General features: G+C 36.6%; 1 protein-coding gene across 3 annotated transcripts; it reads right to left on the reverse strand.

Annotated features, from left to right (window-relative positions):
- Positions 1-14,291: 14,291 nt before the first annotated feature.
- Positions 14,292-20,085, reverse strand: LOC110636757 (calcium-dependent protein kinase 1). Of its 3 annotated transcripts, none has more exons than XM_021786587.2 (9): positions 19,555-20,084; positions 19,176-19,462; positions 17,447-17,590; positions 16,953-17,105; positions 16,294-16,409; positions 15,717-15,863; positions 14,986-15,113; positions 14,791-14,890; positions 14,292-14,656 (listed from the first exon to the last, which is right to left on the reverse strand). In XM_021786587.2, the coding sequence occupies exons 1-9, from the start codon at positions 19,965-19,967 to the stop codon at positions 14,573-14,575; spliced, it is 1,572 nt and encodes a 523-aa protein (XP_021642279.2). In that variant the 5' UTR covers positions 19,968-20,084; the 3' UTR covers positions 14,292-14,572. The 3 variants fall into 3 exon arrangements, with proteins under 3 accessions (XP_021642279.2, XP_021642278.2, XP_021642280.2); XM_021786586.2 differs by having other exon boundaries at positions 15,696-15,863; positions 19,555-20,083; XM_021786588.2 differs by lacking the exons at positions 14,292-14,656; positions 14,791-14,890 and having other exon boundaries at positions 14,983-15,113; positions 15,652-15,863; positions 19,555-20,085.
- Between the last annotated feature and the right edge of the window lie 1,582 nt (positions 20,086-21,667).

Consider the following 21,667-nt stretch of genomic DNA (forward strand, 5'->3'; position numbering starts at 1 on the left):
TGCTATTTTCAAGTGAGGCAATGAAGAATTGGAAAAAGTCAAGAAGGAGGATTCATGCATTCCATGCCTTTGTTTGAGACGAAGATCACCTCTTTGAGGAGAAGGTCTTGGGCTTGTTGTCGAGCGAGATGGGGGCTTTTACTAACTTTCCTTCTTAGACCGACTTTCCTTCTTAGTAAGGGTCGACTCTAGAAATTCCCCTTTTGAATAAGCTATTAAGGTTAGGAATCGACGAATAGGTTACGAAAGGGAGTTCTCGCGATTGGTACTCGAATATGCCTTCAATCGGCCTAAGGATTGCTAAAGTCTTCCTACCTTCCCAAGGAGAGCTGCTAATTCTATAACTCTGTCTAGCCTTCCTTCACCTCTGTCCTCTGTAATAACCTTCACTTGAAAGAAATTTGTAAGGCAAGGTTATCGTTGACCTAAGTAAGTAGCCAACTTCTCCCGATAGCACAGAAAGAGACAAGGGCGATTCTTCTACTATTCTATTGCTTGCTACTACTCACACTTAAAACAAGTCAATCTTGAATTTCATTGTTGATAATATGTTAATGATACTTTTCTCGTGGGTAGTGATTCTTCCCGCTCTCTTACTATTCGAAAAGTTCCGCTTTACAATGAGAGCGGGAGGAAGTGCGTTAATAGGTCGTGATGGGAAAGAGAATCTCGATCAATCGGTCTTTTTTAATCATCTCATTCGAATAGCTAGTCTTAGCCTGCTTTCTTTCTTCTTAGCCTTGGTGGGTTTAGCTCGCCCACTCCAACGGAACTTTCTCTCCGGTCCGAGACTTTTCGACTAAGCCCGCTTATTACGCTTTCTTGGGCTTTCAAAGCCACTCCTACTTCGTATTTACTTAGAGATAGAGAAGTCACTCGTGGAGCTCTTTAGCACTTAGGATCATGAGCTTAGGCCCCCACGTAAGGGATCTCGAGAAAAGAGGGTTTCGGCACTCTGTGAGCCTTTGGACCGAAATAGTGAACCCAGGGGACCCGGTGAGCAATGTCAACATTTCACACTTATGGAATCACTTTCTAATCCGATCCGTTGAAACGACGAGTACGAACATTCATGAAAGAGGCGAAAGAGAGGCGGCAAAGCTATGAATAACTATAGCGAAAAGGTGTGTAAATTGTCTTGAGTACTTTTACACTATACAAAAGAATAAGAAGAAAGCAGCTAATAATAAAAGGGGATGCCAAGGCAAATGAGACTAGAAAGCATGGACGATCAAGCCTTATACTATACGTAGGGTACCTCTTTTTGACTATAGCGTCCTATACTCATCGATCCTTCTTTGAATCGGGCGAGAGTGCGAGACAAGGCTGTCTAGAACGACTAGCTAGGCCTTGAGACTTGGTACCTTGACGATGATAGAAATTTCAAGTCGCTTTCTCTCTTCCTACGTCTTCTTGATCTCGCTTGAAGAGGCCTTTACCACCGATTACTATAGTTACTTAAGTTGATCTCTTCTTTTCTCCCCGAAAGGGAAATGAATGAGTGAAGGCGCTAAGGAGTCGCGCTTACCATAGCAAAAGAAGAACTCTTCCTATTAAGTGCTCGACTTGCGCCAAGGAGTCACCTTAGTCTTGAAGGCGATTTGCTAAAGCTCGTTCGAAAGACCTATACTGATTAGGAGTAATGCTTACCAATGGAAGGAGAAAGAAGGCATACTAATATGGAGAAAGGGCGCTAGCCGAGACTCTACGCAACTAGAATACTTGCCCAATAGGTGAAGGATTGCCTCTATGTCGGAGTTCGAACATTCGATGAGGGCATTCCTTGAGTAGCTAAATGCCCGAGTCAGTCTTGGCAATGACTTTTCTCTCCGTACAAAAGGTCACCCCAGCGCTAATTCACTACAAGAGAAGAAGATAAGCCTTCGCCTACCTAGCCCCATATGGAAAGTAAGGGAAGCAAAAGGAGGGCTAAGAAGGGATGGGAAGAACCTTTCGATTAATTAGTCTCTTTCTTTAGTCTATTTTCTTCCACATTCAAGATAGCGGTTCAAGACGTGAAAATCGTCGATCGGCGGATGCCTTCATCTCATCTATGAAGAAAGCTAGTGGATAATTTCTTTGAATTGATTATAAAGTCCGGCCTTTTTCGTGCAAGCGCAGGAGAAGCATTAGTGAAGTGAGCGGATTGGGATAGGATCGAAGAAGCTGAAACTCTTTCCATTTCCAATACCTACTGACTCTCGCTAAAGTCATTCTTTCAACTCAGAACCCTCTGGCTCAGTTCTTCCCCAAAAGGCTTTTTCTCTCCCAATCCAAGTATGCGAATGAGGTTATTCACCGTCTGGGTTGGTGAGAGCTTCTTGGTGACTCTAAGCCGGTGTTGACCTTATTACCTTGAAAAAGAGCTTCTTGGTGACTCTAAGCCGTGTTGACCTTATTACCTTCGCTTTATGCCTTTCTAGTGTTAGCGCAGTAGGAGAAGAAGGCCAAGTCGGTGGCTTTTGCTCTTTGGCTCCTTCGACTCCTGTTCCCATTCAAGCTAGTCTTTCGGTGCTGCGAAAGCATTTGTTGGCGCAAAAGCTCTTGTTGCTTCGGGTAAAGCATTTGTTAGTGATGGATCACTGCTAAAGCCTGTTCAAGCTCTTGTTTGGGCTCATGCGAAAGAACTTTTAGCGGCTCCTTCTAGCATTTGGTATTGCGAAAGCTCTTCCCGCCTCACTCTTACATTACGGGGATCCAGCTAAAGCATTTGCGGTTCAAAGGCTATTTCACTCGTTAATCAATCCAATACTTGCTTTGCGAGATCGACAGGCAAAGGAGTTCTTTGACTCCTGGCAAAGCGGGAATGAAAATCTACACTACGCCGGTCAAAAGCAGCTCCTACACTCCTTTCTCTTCCTTTGTTCAATCAGTTGACTTTGCTGCTATCATAATATCGAAATAGAAGTCTCAGATCGCTACGCCCCTTAGGCTAGTTCAATCACCGAGGGGAGAGAGCAAGTGGTATGCCATCGCTCTTATCTTATTTGATCCTGGCAAGGGCAATGAAGAAAAAGTCCCTTCCTTTAGCTTGGTTAGCAGCAGTGGACGAGTCAGTGGAAGAGCCGGTAGCTGCGATTCTAAAATGAAAGAAAGAAGAGTGTGAAATGAAATCAATTAGAAGAAAGGCATACTAGAATCAAAGACTTCTTTATTACATATGGCACAACAACAAAAATGTAATTAGACTAAACTTGGAGCAATAATGACTAACCTCATAAAGGTGATGACAGGCTAAGAAGATAATGTAACAACCACAAAAAAAAAAAAGAAAGTGACTTTGGCGTGTGACAGTGGGTTTCCACTGTCACTGCCAACCTTTTAGAAAAAAAAAAAAATGGGACTCAAAAAAATCGGGCGGAGGACTCCTCCCACCCCCCCCCCCCATTTTTCCCTTTTCTCCTCTCCTTCCCTCTCTTCTTCTTCTTTCTTTTTCCGGTGACCGGCCTGCGACCTCCCCAGCAGCTCCCCACCTGGCTGGCGACCCTTCGGCGACGCCGGAACCGTAAACGGCGCAAGAGAGGGAGAAGAGAGAGAAAACGCGCACAGTGGGCAGCGGCTTTCCGACTCGATTCTGGCTTCATCCGACGTCCGATCGAGGCGATTCAGGTGGCGTTGGAAAGCTTGTTCCGAGAGCTTTCTTTTGATACCAATTTTGCAGCAAATGTAGATAGGATGAGTAAGATATGGAGGTCAGAAATTTCAAGTTTTGAGCTTTTTGTCGGATCTAGACGATCCGACCGTTGGATCGACGATTCGAGGCCACCTATGGGTGAGGAAGAGGATAGGAACATGATGGTATGATAAGATCCGCAAATGTCTTGGCGATCGGGCCGCCACCGTGTGCGGTGGTTCAAGCGTGGTCTGATAGGCTATGGAGGTGATTCAACTTCGAGGCTTCCTCATAAATTTTTGAATTTTTGAGACAGATCAACCGGTAAGACAATTTTTATTATTTCTCTGTCTGTGGAGCATAAATACAGTGTTTCTTAAACAGGAAAATTTGGAGAAAAATTCTAAGAAAAATATATGATGAAAGTAAAATTATTTGGAGATATTCTATGGTGTTTGTTGAATTTTTGAATGATTGTAGAATATTTTTGAGAAATATAGATGGATTTTAGTTAGATTTTTAGCATATGGGCATATAAGATTATTTGAAATTAAGATAATTAAATTTTATATAATTGGTTAAAGCTTGAGGATGGAGGTTTAAATATGTGAATATTGAATTGGGTTGAATTAAGAATATATTAGATATTGGAAACTTATGGAATCGAGTAAAATTCTTGGATAAAATATTCATGGGTGATTAGAAAATTACAATTCATTTTGCAATAGCCTTATAATATTATTAAGGACCACGGGACAAAATTTTAGAATTTTTAGAGCATGTTTGGGTGGATTTTTACAAAATGTCAATTATAGGGACTAAAACGTAATTTTTAAGTTTTTGAGTATCGCTTGGTTTGGAGGGCCCAGAAGTGGCCATATAATGATGATGAGATATGAGTTGAAATTAGAAGTATTATTTGAGCCTTTTTGTAGGTTGGGTAGGTCTCAGGTATAGGGGAAATTCTGCCGGATTTCCGGCGTAAATTAGGCTATTTATTGCCTCTTTAGAGTTTTATTCTAAATTAGTACTAATAAATTTATAATTTAATTATTAGGTGATCGAGATCAACTATTTTTCTGCATCCAGTAGCCACAATAGTCATCGGCATACTGTGAGTAAAATACTAATTTTAATTGTAATTTTGATATTATTATATGTTTAAGCATGCCCATGCATCACTTATATGTATGTATCTATGTAGTTAAACTCTAGGCACGTTTTATGTTGCATTCACAACTGTTAAGGTGCCATGGATATTGTTGTGGTAATTTGGAGCAGTGTGCGTGCGTTAGCGTGCGTGTGATGTGGTGTGGACTATGGATAGGATGGGTAGACACGGTTTGAGATCTTCGTTGGGACCCAATCCTTCGGGGGTAGTCACAGCTTGAGTTCTTCGCTGGGACCCCGATTTGGTTTATTAAGCGAAAGTCCGACTTGAGTTCTTCGCTGCCACCATATTGGATTTAAGAGAGCTGTATAGGGGATCAGCTCCCATATATTATGATTGATATTACTGGGTGTGTGAGTGCTCCAAATTACCTTTTTGATGTTATGATGTGCAATTATTGTTGATGTTGCATTTCACTCTACAGGGTGCATTAGCTTTAGATAGTTATAGAGATTATAGTTAAAATTGATATTTTACTCTCTGAGTCGAATGCTCACTCCTGTTCAATATTTTTCCAGGCCACAGGAGGAGTTATTTTACAGAGCAACCTGCTTTCTTCTTCGCAGGTTTAACGTCGATTATTTAATTGTTTTATTATCTTTTCTAAATTTAAAATCTAGAACTCCGCATGTATTAGTAATAGTGTGGACCTTGTTAGAAATTGTGTTAATTTAAATTTTTGAGATTAATAAATGAAGATTTGTATGGTATTTAAACAGTTTGTAAATGAGGTAATAGGGTTGAGCTGGGCTCCCCTAATTTTAGTTTCTGAAAATTTCTGGGCTAAGTTGGCCCGAAATGAAATTATAACAGTTTGATTTAAATTATCTTATATGCATATTGGGCCTAAATTGTGGGCCTGGTTATGGATTTGAGGAATAGTTAGGCTTACTACGGGCCTCGGGGGCTTTAAGCTGGTCCAGGTCCTAGTGCCGGTCTGGCCCATAGGTTGGGTCATGACAAAGTTGGTATCAGAGCTTAGGCTCTAGATTCATGGGAAAGAATATACTTGGGAATATAAAAAGAGTCTTGTTAGGATGTTACATGCAGAGTATAGGATTCTGTTTTGTCTTTTTCTGTAATTCTTTGCTTCTAGATTCTGCGTTATACCTCGGGAAATATAAAAGTGCCTGAATTAGTGTCTTGATTTTCGTGGAGTACATAGAAATGTGAAATAGAGTTAGTAGACATGTGAGGTCCATCATGAGGATATGTACTCCAAGAAATGCTATGTTTCTGTCTGTATGGGTTTAAATGGTGTGCCCATTTCGTGCAAGGCACGACTACATAAAGGTGAGTCTTGAAAGTACAGTTGCCCTATATAAGGATGAGGATACCACTGCAGGCAGTCATCAGTGGATGATCCCGTCAGAATAAGTTTATGATAATAGAAGATTCAAGAGAGATAAGAGATTAAGAGACCTAGTCTTCCAGGACGTATCGTAGTAACTATACAATGTTCTCGATGTCTGTTCTGTAAGCTGCAGATTACAGTACCGACATGAGATTATTTTATAGAGCTGCGTACTTCCCTGTAGTGCTTATGATGAGGATGTTTGCAGGCAGTCTCTGTTTTGGTACAGTAATACCAGAACAGAGTTCTATATCTGCAGAGGAGTTGGAAACTCCTGGTTAAGAGTCTAGAGTTAGAATATTGAAAGGTCACAGTTGGGTGATAACTAGAGTCAGTGACTCAGTTACCCTAGCATGAGCTAGAGTTACAGTAAGAGTTGCCATTAGACTAGAGGTTTCGGACTAGTTGCAAAGTAAAGGTGATACCTATAGAGTGAGACCATCTAGTCTTCGGTATGGAATTTTGGATGGTTTTTACAGTATGACAAACATTTTGCTTAGAGCTTAATGAGAATAGTATACCTTGTGTGTATCAATATGGAATAAAGTACAACCCTACTACCTAGAGAAGGTCGAAACTATGAATTGATGATTTACAGAGCTATGATATGACAAGAGAGACATTAATTTGACATAGTTTTGGGCAAGGTCGAAGATGTAGTACCTTTTTCGCAGTCAATTATGATGTAAAGTGGTCTTATTCTTTCAAGAGGGATAGGGGTTTATTACAAATAATGGTGACCAACAAAATAGTGCCCCAGATGGGACTGTAAAGTGTGGTAGAGAGAATTTGGCTCGGGTATCCTGCAGAGGATACAAGTTTCATTATAAGAATCATATATAATCAGATCACAATGGATGTAAATCCTTTGAATTAGATGACGGGTTTGGGTACCCGGAACCTTAAGTTTTGGCTAATTGAGTAAACATAGATAATAATAATAATAACAACTAAATAAAATTACTGCAGAATCAGTTCTCGAGGTGGTAAGGGTATTATGTAAGCTAAAGGATAAGAATATAAATCATACGATAAAGGTATGACTGCAATTTCCTGAGTTCCTTTCTAACTTCATATTGTTCAAAACAATAGTATAATCTAATTATAATAGTGTTAAGAGTAATAAATTAGCGAAGATAAATTGTAGAAGGCCAATGGATAGAGAAAGTGCAGAATGAAGGCTTGGACAATTGGTGCCAGATCCAATATAATCTAAATGCTAGTAGAAGTACTAGCTAGAGTGGTCAAAGGACCAAATCTGAATAGCACAGATATGTGATAACGTGGTAGAGACTCTGAAAGATATAGTTAGCAGGTAGAGCTATCATGTTAGGAAGAAGAATGGAACCAGGGATAGAATAGTTAAGTTCTATTTTGGGTAAGACAAAAGAAATAAATGAAAGGACAATTTGAAGGGCGCATAATAGAAGGAACAAAGTTAAGATATAGGGTAAGCTAATTGTTATTATTGGCAAGGTGAATGACAAGGATGGAGAACTCAAAATGGGACCATATTAGTGAGAATAGTGATAGAGATATGGAATCTAGTAATGTGATACTCATAGCATGATATAGTTGAGGTAGTGTCAGGAACTAAATTATAGAGCTTGGAGTTTCATGATTGGATCATACTCTATCTATTCTCTATTTTCTAAAGTGAAGTGGATAGCAATGGAGCAAGATTCTTTTAATTTGTTAACAGTATCACGAAGATTAGGCAAGGAATACAATAATAATGAGCAAAGGTTAGAAGGTGTACGATGGTATTGCGAACTACCTAATTAGGTAGAGAAAGAGAAGTTAGTAAGCAGTAAGTTGAATAAAAGTCAGTCTAAGGGATCAAATAGGTATGATGAGTGGAAAGAATTATAGATAATCACATAGGCTTTAGGTTAGACTTTTGAGATAGTGAGAAGGTAGTTAGAGGTTCGTTATGAATGTCGAGCAAACATTTTTAGTGTGATCAACAGAATCACTTTGTAGTAAAGCAATAACGACAGGACAATAGTAGGGGTAGAACGAAAAGTGACAAGTCTGGGTGGTTATAAATCACTAGAAAGTTCAAGGATCAAATTAATGACCATAGATAAGGGTGGAATTAGTGTTGGAAGAATTTATTAGTCAGAGAAATCTTTCAGGAATCAACAAAAGTTAAGGGCACAATATAAACGATGATAGATATGAATTATAGGTCGAGTATAAGTAAAGTTAATAAATTATAAAATATTATGTCAGGAAGGACAATGGTACGATAAAGGGTTCATACAGATGATACCTTATAGATAGAGCACAATTGTGCTAAGAGATGATGAAATTTGAAGAGAAAGATCAAAAAAAAAAAAACATAGGTTAAACGTTATTATATGGACAATCGGCGTAGTTGAATATAAGAGGATATTTTTCTTTCTTTTCAAGTTTAGCTTGTGCTTTTGGTTCTAGAAGGTTATATAAGGAATAGAGACTAAGTCAAGGAGACCTAATTATTGAGAGTTTGGTAGGCACAAATTCATACATAATTTCCTGATATGAGAATGACAGTAAGTACGTACCTAGTGTTAAGTATGAAAGGACGATCAGAATAGTGACAGGAGTCAAATGGAGTTAGCTACCAAGGTTTGCAACCGTTTTAAATTATGAGCTAGAGGAAGTACTATTTATGGATGAGTTTCAATAGATGAAATTGTTTCTAATGGGAAAAGTTGAGGCTGAAGTTTGGAAAGTTACAGGCAATATATGTGATTATATTAAGGAGAATGAACACATGAAGTATTTTGTTTAGAATTAAGGCATGGCACACATTTCCCACAGCCGTGTTAGTTCAGATGGAACTTATAGTTTCAAGGGTTCCTATCCATCCTGGATGAGCAATTTCCTACTGAGGCTGGTGGGGAATGGTAATGTTCTGATAGTTAAGTTGGGAAAGCAGAAACAAAAAGAAATTTCTATGGTTAATTATAAGTGTTACAAAAGGTGAAGAATGTGCTGGTGGGAGTAAGTCGTAAGATTAGAATTCCCAAAGTAATAGAACTAGTAATTAAGATAAGACTAAGAAATAAAGTGAAAGTTAAAGTTGATGATGGGATGGACTTCCTTGAAGGAAAAGGTGTAAGGATGAAATAGGATTAAGATTAAGTAATAAGTGGAGCAGATTGAAAAGATATCAACAATAGCAGAAATAGGAAAAGGAAGTGGATAAGATCCAGAGGATAGGAAGAAAGCTCGATAGAGCTAGTTATAATGATGAGGATAAGGAGGAATAGGTATGCTAGGAACACACTAAGAGATGTTTAAAACAAGTTATTATGAGATGATAGATTAAAGAAGTAATAGAGCCTCGATCTAAGTGCCAATGTGTCAGAAGTAGGCCACATACTAAGAAGCTTTAGGAAAAAGTCTAGATATTCTCATTCCAGAGGAAGAGTGAGAATTGATAAAGTCGCATGGATTGAGTTGTCAAGTAATATAAACACTTTTGTTGCCTAAAAGGAGCAACCCAGTTCACTTTTCAATGTTGATAAATGATACACTTGGCCCTTGGAAGAGACTCTACCTGACTGGTTACATAAGATGGACAGAGGTTAGTCTAAGTACCTTGGTAATGACACAAAAGAGATTAAAAATTTGAAGTATCATGGGAGTGAGAAGATTTATAGGTATTGACCACTGAGGTCATAAGAAGAGTGAAGATCTCGAACAAGATGCCTAGATTAGGTGCTACAGGAAAGCTACTCATAGGATACCATGGAATAAGGAACATAAGTTATGTCATTGGGAAAACAGCGATTTTTAAAACAAAGGGATGAGGACTGAAGTCACTAAGAGACACGTTAGGGCGTAATAAAGTGAGGTAAGCGCCAAAGTTAATTAAAGTTATCAGAGATTAAGTCGAGAGTAATAGAGTTATAATGAATACCTGAGATGTCAGAAGAGTGGTCAGTGAATAGCCAAGAGATAAGAGCATCTCTAGAAAGAGATGATGACAAATAGGATACTTTAGTAGAATCAGAGAGCGGTAGAATGTCATATATAATATACGAAGAGTTTGAAGAATAAATGTTTTATCAATCTCTGCATAGCTGAAGGAGTAATGATTGTACTTGTTCTAATAATCTTCTTTTCCTTATTTCTTTGTTTATTCGAAAATTTGAGGACGAATTTTTCTTAAGGGGGGAAGAATGTAACAACCACAAAAAAAAAAAAATAAAAATGACTTTGGCGTGTGACAGTGGGTTTCCACTGTCACTGCCAACCTTTTAGAAAAAAAAAAAAAGGGACTCAAAAAAATCGGGAGGAGGACTCCCCCCCCCCCCCCTCCATTTTTCCCTTTTCTCCTCTTCTTCCCTCTCTTCTTCTTCTTTCTTTTTCCGGTGACCATGACCCTCGTGAGCAGAACCACGAAGCAGGCGGCAGAGAGGGAGAAGAGAGAAAGCAGCGTGCCTGATGGGCGGCTTTCGTAGCGATTCTAGCTTCATCTAACGTTCGATCGAGGCAATTCAGGTGGCGTTGGAAAGCTTGTTCCGAGAGCTTTCTTTTGATACCAATTTTGCAGCAAATGGAGGTCGGATGAGTGAGATATGGAGGAGAGAAGTTTCGGGTTTTTTGAGCTTTTTCGTCAGATCTAGGACGATCCGACTGTTGGATCGACGATCCGAGACCACCTATGGATTGAGGAAGAGGATTGGAACATGATGGTATGATCAGATCCTGCAAATGTCACCGGCGACCGGTGGCCGGCCACCGTGCGCGGTGGTTTTGGCGGTGGCTCCGATAGGCTATGGAGGTGATTCAACTTCCAGAGGCTTCCTCATAAATTTTTTGAATTTTTGAGACATAGATCAACTTCGGGTAAGACAATTTTTATTATTTCTCTGTCTGTGGAGCATAAATAAAGTGTTTCTTAAACAGGAAAAATTGGAGAAAAATTCTAAGAAAAATATATGATGAAAGTAAAATTATTTGTAGATATTCTATAGTGTTTGTTGAATTTTTAAATGATTGTAGAATATTTTTGAGAAATATAGATGGATTTTAGTTAGATTTTTAGCATATGGGCATATAAGATTATTTAAAATTAAGATAATTAAATTTTATATAATTGATTGAAGCTTGAGGATGGAGGTTTAAATATATGAATATTGAATTGGGTTGAATTAAAAATATATTAGATGTTGGAAACTTATGGAATCCAGTAAAATTCTTGGATAAAATATTCATGGGTGATTAGAAAATTACAATTCATTTTGCAATAGCCTCATAATATTATTAAGGACCACGGGACAAAATTTTAGAATTTTTAGAGCATGTTTGGGTGGATTTTTACAAAATGTCAATTATAGGGACTAAAACATAATTTTTAAGGTTTTGAGTATTGCTTGGTTTGGAGGGCCCAGAAGGGGCCATATAACGATGATGAGATATGAGTTGAATTTAGAAGTGTTATTTGAGCCTTTTTGCAGGTTGGGTAGGTCCCAGGTATAGGGGAAACTCTGCCAGATTTCCGGCGTAAATTAGGCTATCTATTGCCTCTTTAGAGTTTTATTCTAACTTAGAACTAATAAATTTATAATTTAATTATTAGGTGATTGAGATCAGCTATTTTTCTGCATCCAGCAGCCACAATAGTCATTGGGGTACTATGAGTAAAATACTAATTTTGATTGTAATTTCGATATTATTATATGTTTAAGCATGCCTATGCATCACTTATATGTATGTATCTATGTAGTTAAACTCTAGGCACGTTTTATGTTGCATTCACAACTGTTAAAGTGCCATGGATGTTGTTGTGGTAATTTGGAGCAGTGTGCGTGCGTTAGCGTGCGTGTGATGTGGTGTGGACTATGGATAAGACGGGTAGACACGGCTTGAGATCTTCGCTGGGACCCGATCCTTCGGGGGTAGTCAAGGTTTGAGTTCTTCGCTGGGACCCCGATTTGGTTTATTAAGCGAAAGTCCGGCTTGATTTCTTCGCTGGCACCAGGTTGGATTTAAGAGAGCCGTATAGGGGATCAGCTCCCATATATTATGATTGATATTACTGGGTGTGTGAGTGCTCCAAATTACCTTTTTGATGTTATGATGTGCAATTATTGTTAATGTTGCATTTCACTCTACAGGGTGCATTAGCTTTAGATAGTTATAGAGATTATGGTTAAAATTGATATTTTACTCTCTGAGTCGAACGCTTACTCCTGTTCAATATTTTTCCAGGCCATAGGAAGAGTTATTTTACAGAGCAACCTGTTTTCTTCTTCGCAGGTTTAACGTTGATTATTTAATTGTTTTATTATCTTTTCTAAATTTAAAATCTAGAACTCCGCATGTGTTAGTAATAGTGTGGACCTTGTTAGAAATTGTGTTAATTTTAATTTTTGAGATTAATAAATGAAGATTTGTATGGTATTTAAACAGTTTGTAAATGAGGTAACAGAGTTGAGCTGGGCTCCCCTGATTTTAGTTTCTGAAAATTTCTGGGCTAAGTTGGCTCGAAATGAAATTATAACAGTTTGATTTAAATTATCTTATATGCATATTGGGCCTAAATTGTGGGCCTGGTTATGGATTTGAGGAATAGTTAGGCTTACTACGGGCCTCGAGGGCTTTAAACTGGCCCAGGTCCTAGTGCCGGTTCGGTCCATAGGTTGGGTCGTGACAGATAACGAGAAAATGTGCGTGGATGGTCTTGGGACATAAGAGGCACAATAATGAGAATAATAGTTATTTACATCTTCCTAATATGTCATTCATCTTTGTGCTACTCCAACCAAAGCACTTTTAACCTAAGAGCTTTTTGGATCATATGCCACTATTTATACCAAAAATAATTGTTGAAGGTAGGCCACTTTTAACCTAAGAGCTTTATGGATTATATGCCACTATTTATACCAAAAATAATTGTTGAATGTAGGGGTGCATCCTATTTTCTTCAAGGCATTATAAAGCTTGCATGTCACATGCTGTGAGCAACTATAAGCGCTTCACAATGTCTAGCAGGACTGTTAGTCTTCAGAATACTAAGCTCATACATGGTACTAGAGTTGAATGTTGGCCCTATATGACCAATAATAATAATTTGGGGTTTAAGCAAAATAGGTGCAGATCATGCTTCCAACTATGATTTATTGATCTCGGTCTTATCTATATTTAGCTTGATCTGTTGTGAAATGCCCTTCATAAAATCTATTTCAAGATCTTATTGGATTCTTATTGACTAAAAAACCTAGAATGGAAGGAGATGACAACAAAGACAAGTTAAGCCGGTTGATGCTAGTGGAGTCAATGAAGACAGCGACAATGACAACGACGATGACGGAGGGGATTGTGGATTTGGAGGAGGCAAATGGAAATTCTCATCTAAAGATGGAGGGACAATGGCAAGATCCCTAACAACAAGAGGAGCAACTCAAAGAATGGTTCATATGGTGGAGTAGGTGGGGCATAGAGAGAATGAAGAAGAAGAAGATGATAATGAGGACGACGATAACAACGACGGCACAAATGAGTTTGCTACGGTGGAGAGAGAGAGAGAGAGAGAGGAGAGAGAAGGCTATGGTGTAGAGATAGATGGGGGGATGGTGAAGAGAGAGGCAAGGAAAAGGTTAAGGTAATAGAGAGAAAAATGATGTTGATTTATTTTTAACTAAAAAATTTAACTAAAATGCCACATCAGCATGTTAAAAAAACCTTTAATAAGTAAAAAGAGATTTTTATCTTCAATTAGTGGTATGGTTATAGGCAGATTCCATGGCTTAAAACAAAGTAAATATTATTTTATTATAAAAAAAAGTGATTTAATGAAAATTTATAATTTACCTCATTAAGTGTTTATAACATAATGTCTTTTTTCGTAAAAAAATCATTTACGAAAAATCTATTAACTTGCTAAAAAAAAATTTATTCACATAAAAGAATATATAATATTTTTTAATGATGTTAAAAATATTATAAATAAAATTAAATAAGATATATTTATTTAACATTTCACATTTAACATCTATTATCTTAATTACAATTTAAAATATTATAAAATATTGAAGAAATTATTGTCTTTTATTAAATCAATAAAATTTTCTGTAATTGATTACTTTATGAAAAAAAAGGCATCATTTTATACAAACTTAATGAGACAAATCGTAAAATTTTATTCAATTACCTTATTTTACACAACAAAGTAATATTTATTTTATTTTAAATCAAACAACCGTAGAATACATCAATGTTACAAACTCTATTAAATAAGTAAACCTATTTATATGTGAAAACGGCATGCACGGCAAACCAAGGATTTCGAAAGGCAGTGATTGCTCTGCAATGCAAGGCAGCTAGCCTAAACTGAGGTTCTAAATCTATCTCAAGTACGGTACAACACAAACAAATTCACAAACAAGCTGATTCATTTCATTAACTAAAGCCACCAGAAAGCAAAACTCGAGGCTTATTTGCACTGTCTGTTAGTGACCAACTCCGGATTGCCTTTTCTCATCATGGCTACAAACTCTTCATAGTTAATTCTTCCATCCTGTAAAGAAGAAAAAGTCTGGATTATATAACATTTGATTTCAAAGTTAACTTTAGTAAATGAAACTGTTTGCTTCTGTTCTAAATATAAAAATATGGAAAAATCTAAAGAAGAAACAAAAGCAAGAAATATACTTTGTCCGTGTCAACTTCTGCAATGATCTCTTTTATTGTTTTTGGGTCGCCCATATTATATTTGTTAAGGGCATTCTCCAGCTCTTCCATTGTGATGTACCTGAAGTGAGAAAAAAGAAATGATAATACTCACATAAAAACAGAGGGATAAATTCCAAGTAGCTCAATGGGCGGTAAGAAATTTAGAAGAGATACCCGCACTGGTCCTTGTCAAAATATTCAAAGGCCTTGTATAAGTGGTCCTCTCTTTCCATTCTATTCATGTGCATAGTAGCTGTTATAAACTCAGTGTAATCAATTGCTCCATTTCCATCCACATCTGCCTGAAAAAACAGAGAAGTTCATAATTCCCAGCTGAACCACTAAACATATCAATTTGAACTTTGATCCAGAATGCCAAAGAGAGAGAGAGAGGAAGCAAATATACTTTAAATAAATTTTACATCTCATATTTGCTGAAAGAAGTGATGAATCCAAAATAAAATGATATAGAAAATTTTTATTAATTATTGTATGTTATATATTTTATATTTGAATTATTATGAAAATTTGTACTGAATTTAATTCCATTATCAACCATAACCAAGCAACTTTTAAGGAATTTCACATGATATGTAACAGCCACATTCATCAATGTATCATAGATCTAGAGAAGATCTCCACACCAATTCTTATTCCTACAGACTTCATTTTCTAAATCCTGATTAAAAAAAAAAAAAGAAAAAGAAAAAAAATTGAGCCTCAGTTTGGGACAAGGTGAATATTTTAGACTAAACAGCAACTGAAAATGATGAATTTTCTAGAAGTATGACTGTCAACATCTTTTTTGTACTTTTGCAGAGTGGGTGCCTTTAATAGTACCATTAAACTAATGCAGAATAAAACTACAAGAACAGAGATGTTACCGCTTCCATTAATTGCCTCACTTCAGACTCAGAAAGCTTGGTACCCAATTTTGTAATACTAGCTTTCAACTCTTCACAAGTGATTGTTCCGCTGTTATCCGTGTCCATGGATTTGAACATTTCCTTCAAGCCCATAATTTCTTCCTCAGAAAGGTTTTCGGCAATTACCTGGAAAGGGAAAAACAAAGTCACTTTAATAACATAGACTGAATGATAACAATGATGATACTGATGCCCTCCACCACCATTATGCTTAAATGGAGTGGAAGAAAATTAAGAATGCAACAAAATTTGCAACTTGCTTTGATATCTAGCAGATTGATTAGGGTTTTCATTAACTTGGGCACCATGTCAACAAAGAAGGTGCAAATTTTCTACATTGCCAGTTTAAGGCCCGCAGGGGGCAGCACAAACCTCCTTGAGATGATTCCCTTTGGGATTCAATTTACAATAATTTCCTCTTGCCCTTCTATTTTTAGCTTTTGTCCCACTTAGGATGATAACATATCATCTCACCTTGTCCTTTCTTTTTCAAATGATCCAATACAAAGAATGATAAAAATAGCAGTAACATATTTAACAGCAAAAGACATCTCACCTTTAGAGCTACCTTTTTAAGTTTGTTCATTGCTCTGAATTGTTTCATTCTACTTAAAACAGCAATATCAAGAGGCCTATCAGATACATCACCATCTTCTCGCATCCATGGATGATCTACAATGCATTTTCAGTCTCATCAAATCTCATTCTTTATTTATAGATGTCAAGGAACTTAAAACAAAATTTTAGACAAGATGAAGTCAAACAGTGAACAGTATAATAATCAAAATCACATTGGCAGTTCCCAACTTCAAACCAACCTAATAAGCTAGACACATGTTTTCATAACAAAAGCATGAACTAGTTTCATGATGCTGGTTGAGAACATGGATATATTGTAACACATAGGATGGCTTGGTCAATCGGTCAAAATATGACCAGTAAACATATCGGTCAAAATATGACCAGCAAACATTCTTAGAGCCAAAAAGCAACTTGAGGCGTCAGGCATTCATAATGTCCAATGCATGATCCCAAACACTGAAGAACATTAGCACGAAATTTTTTGGCACGTGTATTTTTTGAGGGCAGGAACTAAGAGAGAATAAATCAAATGTTAAATGTTGAACTGCAAGGTCAGCATGTTCAAAACTTTTCAAGCACTCTTCTCACGGAAATAACTCCTCTCTAGACAGTCTTTTCCAAAATAGAACTTACTTAGGACTTCTATCGCTGAAAGTCGGGCCTTAGGATCAACTCTTAGCATATTCTTCACAAGATCTTTGGCGCTGCTGGATATGGAAGGCCATGGATCAGAGGAGAAATTGATATGTCCCCAGAGAATAGAATTAAAAATGGCCTTTTCAGTCACTGCATGAGCAAAAGAAGACTGACTTCATAAGGAAGAAAGAAAGAAAAAAAAAAGAGTAAAACAAAGTAAATAAATGAGAGGCATGATCACTGAACTACTTCTAATCCGTAAATTTCCAATTAGTTCGTTCACAGTGCACTATGGATCATGAAAATCTTGACCACAATTGAAACTTTATAAGCTTAATTTACAATCAGCAACAAGCTAACAATTTAAGTTCAGTCCAACATCTAAGAAAGTAAGAACAGGTTGGGACTTTATCAAATTTAACACCTGGTGGCATCAGCGTCAACAATTTTTGAAGTGTTATTAATCCTGCATTAAGTAACAAAAGGCTCACCTCCCCAAAAGGGCGGGACCCCACTAAGAAGAATATACAGTATAACCCCAGCACTCCAAATATCAACCTCAGCTCCATAATTTCGACGTAATACTTCAGGAGCTACATAATACGCACTTCCAACAAGGTCTTTAAATACATCACCTGCAATGACACATAGATTGTAAAGTGAAAAGGAAAATGCTTCATAAAATAATGGTGAGAAGGGAGGATGCTTTCAAGTTCAGAATTCAAAGACTAGTAGGAACAAAATAAAAATTACCAATAGAACTCTTGGAAAGCTAACTTGGCAATAGGACTCCACTGATATTTCGCACCTCACTCATACTAGAAAAGTGGAAGAAAGATGAAGAGTAAAAATTCCTCTAATCCAACGATTTTAGAGCACCAACACGTTTATTTATTTATTTATTTGGTAAGAAGCACCAACACATTTTATTATTTGTTGATTGTTGATAAACCTGCATTTTCATAATATTAATATTCAAGTAATTAAAAAAAAAGAATAAGAACATACGAATAGAGTGATATCTCTCTCTCTCTTTAAGCCATATGTTATCCAGATTTTCACCTGGCCTCACAGTACTGTTATCATGCATGTTAGGTAGACCTGGCCTAGGGCCAGTTCCGGTTCAAGTTTTGGGGAGATTGGAACAGGCCTTCCAAGGTTACTTGGTTCCAATTTGGTTCAGTTTTGATCCCAGTTCGATTCCAGCTTTTAATCAAATACAACGGCTATTTTTTTTTAATTTTTTTATTCATTTAAAAAGAATAAAAAATCTGGTTTCGCCCAGAACTGAGCTGGCCAGTTCCAGTCCAGTACAATGCTGATTTTACTCAATCCATTTTTAACCAGTTCCATTTCTGAACTGGCCTGTAGCCAGGTCTAATTTTAGGGATAAATATACTCTAAACTCTAAAGTCTAAACACATGAAGCCATTGTCACCATCATCACTGCTGAAATGGGAAAGAAAAATTGAACTCAAAGAATAGACTTTTAAATCATAAGACCGCTAGGAGCTAAATACAATCCAAGAGAAGAACCAGAACACATTACAAGCACCGTGAATGATAACTTCAGAACCTCTAGAAAACTATTAAGAACAGACAAATGCATAGAGACAACCAAGTAAAGAAAAAAATCTGCTTTAATCCTAAACTGCCTGAATTCAATGATTAAATTGCTTTACTGACGCATTAGAGTATTTGGCCCAACAAAACTCTAACTAAACTTCATTATGTGCATACTTATTAAAGGCTCAAGGTGCACTAAGGCGCCAAGGAGTCTTGGAGCCTCAGCACAATGCGTAGTCGCGTGCCTGAGTGAGGTGAGGCGCAAAAGTGAAAAATTTTTAAAATCCATAAAAGTCAAATAAATGTGATGCTTTTCTTTTTTTTTTTTTTTTTCTTTCTTTGACATATATCTTGAATTAGTTTTGTTGGTTTGAGTTTAAGTAGTAATCCAATTTGCCAATAAAAGAGCTCACTAAAAATGGAAATAAAGAAGGCATGCCTTTCTAGAACCTTGTGTGTGGAACAAAGGCACACACCTGCGCATAAGGCGCTAGGGGAGCCTTGAGCCTGAGGCGCTTGAGGCACTTGAGGCACGCCTTTAATAACTATGATTATTTGTACATTATTCTTGGTTATATAAGTTTTAGTTTACACAATCATCAAAGCATCAATTCGGAACCTCAAAAGAATCCAATCATAAAACCAAAATTTCACCTGGCTTAAAGAACACGGAGAGGCCAAAATCAGTAGCCTTCAAAAGGGAATTCTCATCAGTACTCAAGAAAAGAAAATTCTCAGGCTTCAAATCCCTATGTATAACTCCCATTGAATGACAATAATGCACAACAGTCACGATCTGCCTAAATAGATTAGCTGCTTCTCTCTCTGAGTAATGACCCTTAGCTATGATCCGATCAAACAACTCCCCTCCAGCGCATAGCTCCATCACCAAGTTCACCGAGTGCCTATCCTCATATGCACCTTTTAGCTCCACTATATTCCTATTAAAAAATCGAGAGGGAACTTAAATTCGATTCTTTTACCTCATGTTGAAAGAAAAAATAATCTGCCCAATATTTCTTAGGGGATTGACCTGTGACCAGTAAGGTGGTGCATGATCTGGACCTCACGGCGGACGTCCTCAATGTCATCGCGGTTGATGAGTTTGCGGGTGGTGATGGATTTGCAGGCGAACTGCTGCTTCGTTTCCTTGTGGGTGACGAGATAGGTGACCCCGAACTGGCCTCGACCCAGCTCGCGGCCGAACGCGTATGTTTTGCGGACGTCCACCATGGGACGACCTAAGACTCGGCCCACGGCGGAAGCAGTGAGGGAAGGACGATTGGAGGGTTGTAGTGAATGCGGAGGTGGAGGGCGAGGCGTGGGAGAGGCGGATGGGGGCTGGACGGTGATGACATTGGAGTGAGGAGGATGGCGGGAATCGGCGGAAGAGTCTGAGGCGTCGGTGGTGAAGGTAGAGGGTAGGCAGCTACCACAGTTACCCATTGGGTTTGGTCTAAGGGAGTCAGAGGAGAGACAAGAGTCGACGGAGCACTCGTGAAGTCTTGAGACATTTTCGTGTTTCGTCCTGAGAAAGGACCACCGCGTGGAATTAGGAGTGGGTTATCGTCCGACAGTATCATGTTAAATTTTATAATTTAATACCGTTAATTTTATCTCTCATATTATTAATAAATTAATAATTAATTATCAAGTTAATTTTTTTTAATCATCACGTCAACTTTTGTTAACAAAAGATATTAAATTATAAAATACATATTTAATAAAGGTTAAAGGCTTATTTTATCTCCTTAATTATTTTAAAATAATTAATTAAGTTTTCAAACAAAATTTAAGATCAATTAAACCTAATATTTTTAAATGAGCGAATCAACCCATAAATAATTAAAAAAATTAATAATTGAGTCCATTGAGTGGTTTTAAAAAAATATTTTCATGAGCTTTAGAATAGAACAAGTATGATTACCCGCAGCTTACTATGGATTGGTACAATATTTTTTTATTTAATATTTTTTAATAATTAAATCACAAACACATTTTATATATATTGATATCGTATAATAATATTGATAAAATTAGTAAAATATCTATTTTATTAGGGTTTATTTATTATATAACTTTAATAATTCAGACATATTGTTATTTTTTATATACAAATAAAATGACCTATATAAATATATACATAAATACATATTAATTTAGTAATATTATGTTGCCTAACTTATGTAAAATGAGGTGATATATATAAATATTATATATAAATAGGTAATCATTGTATTTGTTAGCAAAAGAGAGCTAATTTTTCTTTTTCAATCCTTAGAATAAGGTTGTTGAGATCACTTTCAGGCTAATTTGAGCTTCTTCTCCTCTAGTTGTGTGTTGCTGCAAAAAATATAATGAATAAAATTAATAGACGATTGAGAATAAATATAATATTAAGTGTATTATAATTTTATATTATATACAATATCAATAATAATAAGTTACGATAAAATAAAGTGAGAAGATAAGAGCACATTATATGCCATTGTAATAATTCTTGAAATGTAATTTTAAGCAAAATTATAAATCAGAAGTGTAACTACAACCAATAAAGATAAAAGGATAAGGGCTTAAATACCATTTAACAACTTAATAAAGTTTCATTTGATATAGGTGTTCTTGTAGGCATGTTAGGCACATAAAACTCTTTTATAATATCAACAAATTCTAGTTATCTATATTATAATATCAAGCATGTAATATTATTCAAGTTAGTTAAACTTGAATCTTAAACTTCTTCTTATCTGCTGCTATGTCTTTGAAATTTATAAATTTATTCTCACATGGAATAGTAAAAGATTATTTTAATCTTATTCATCAGTTTCTAAAATTAATACAAATATTTTTCTAATATAAAATAATATAATTTGAATGACAATAGTTAAAAATTTTTTTTTGTGTTTGAAGGATATAAAAAATAGATGTATACCTATTAAGTTATTTTGTTGTTTTTGTTTTGAAAGAGATTTTTAATAGTGCAGAAGAATGGGTTAAAAGAACATTGTAAAAAGGTTGGTAAAAGAATTGACCCATAATGCTATTCAGCATGGAAATTCATGCATTAATTTAATACACCAAAAATTGTGGACAATTGAAATGAATGTGTCCCACTCATACCAACATGGGTCCCACTCATTTTACGG

Source organism: Hevea brasiliensis, chromosome 9, assembly GCF_030052815.1.
Source record: "Hevea brasiliensis isolate MT/VB/25A 57/8 chromosome 9, ASM3005281v1, whole genome shotgun sequence".
Taxonomy (NCBI): Eukaryota; Viridiplantae; Streptophyta; class Magnoliopsida; order Malpighiales; family Euphorbiaceae; genus Hevea; species Hevea brasiliensis.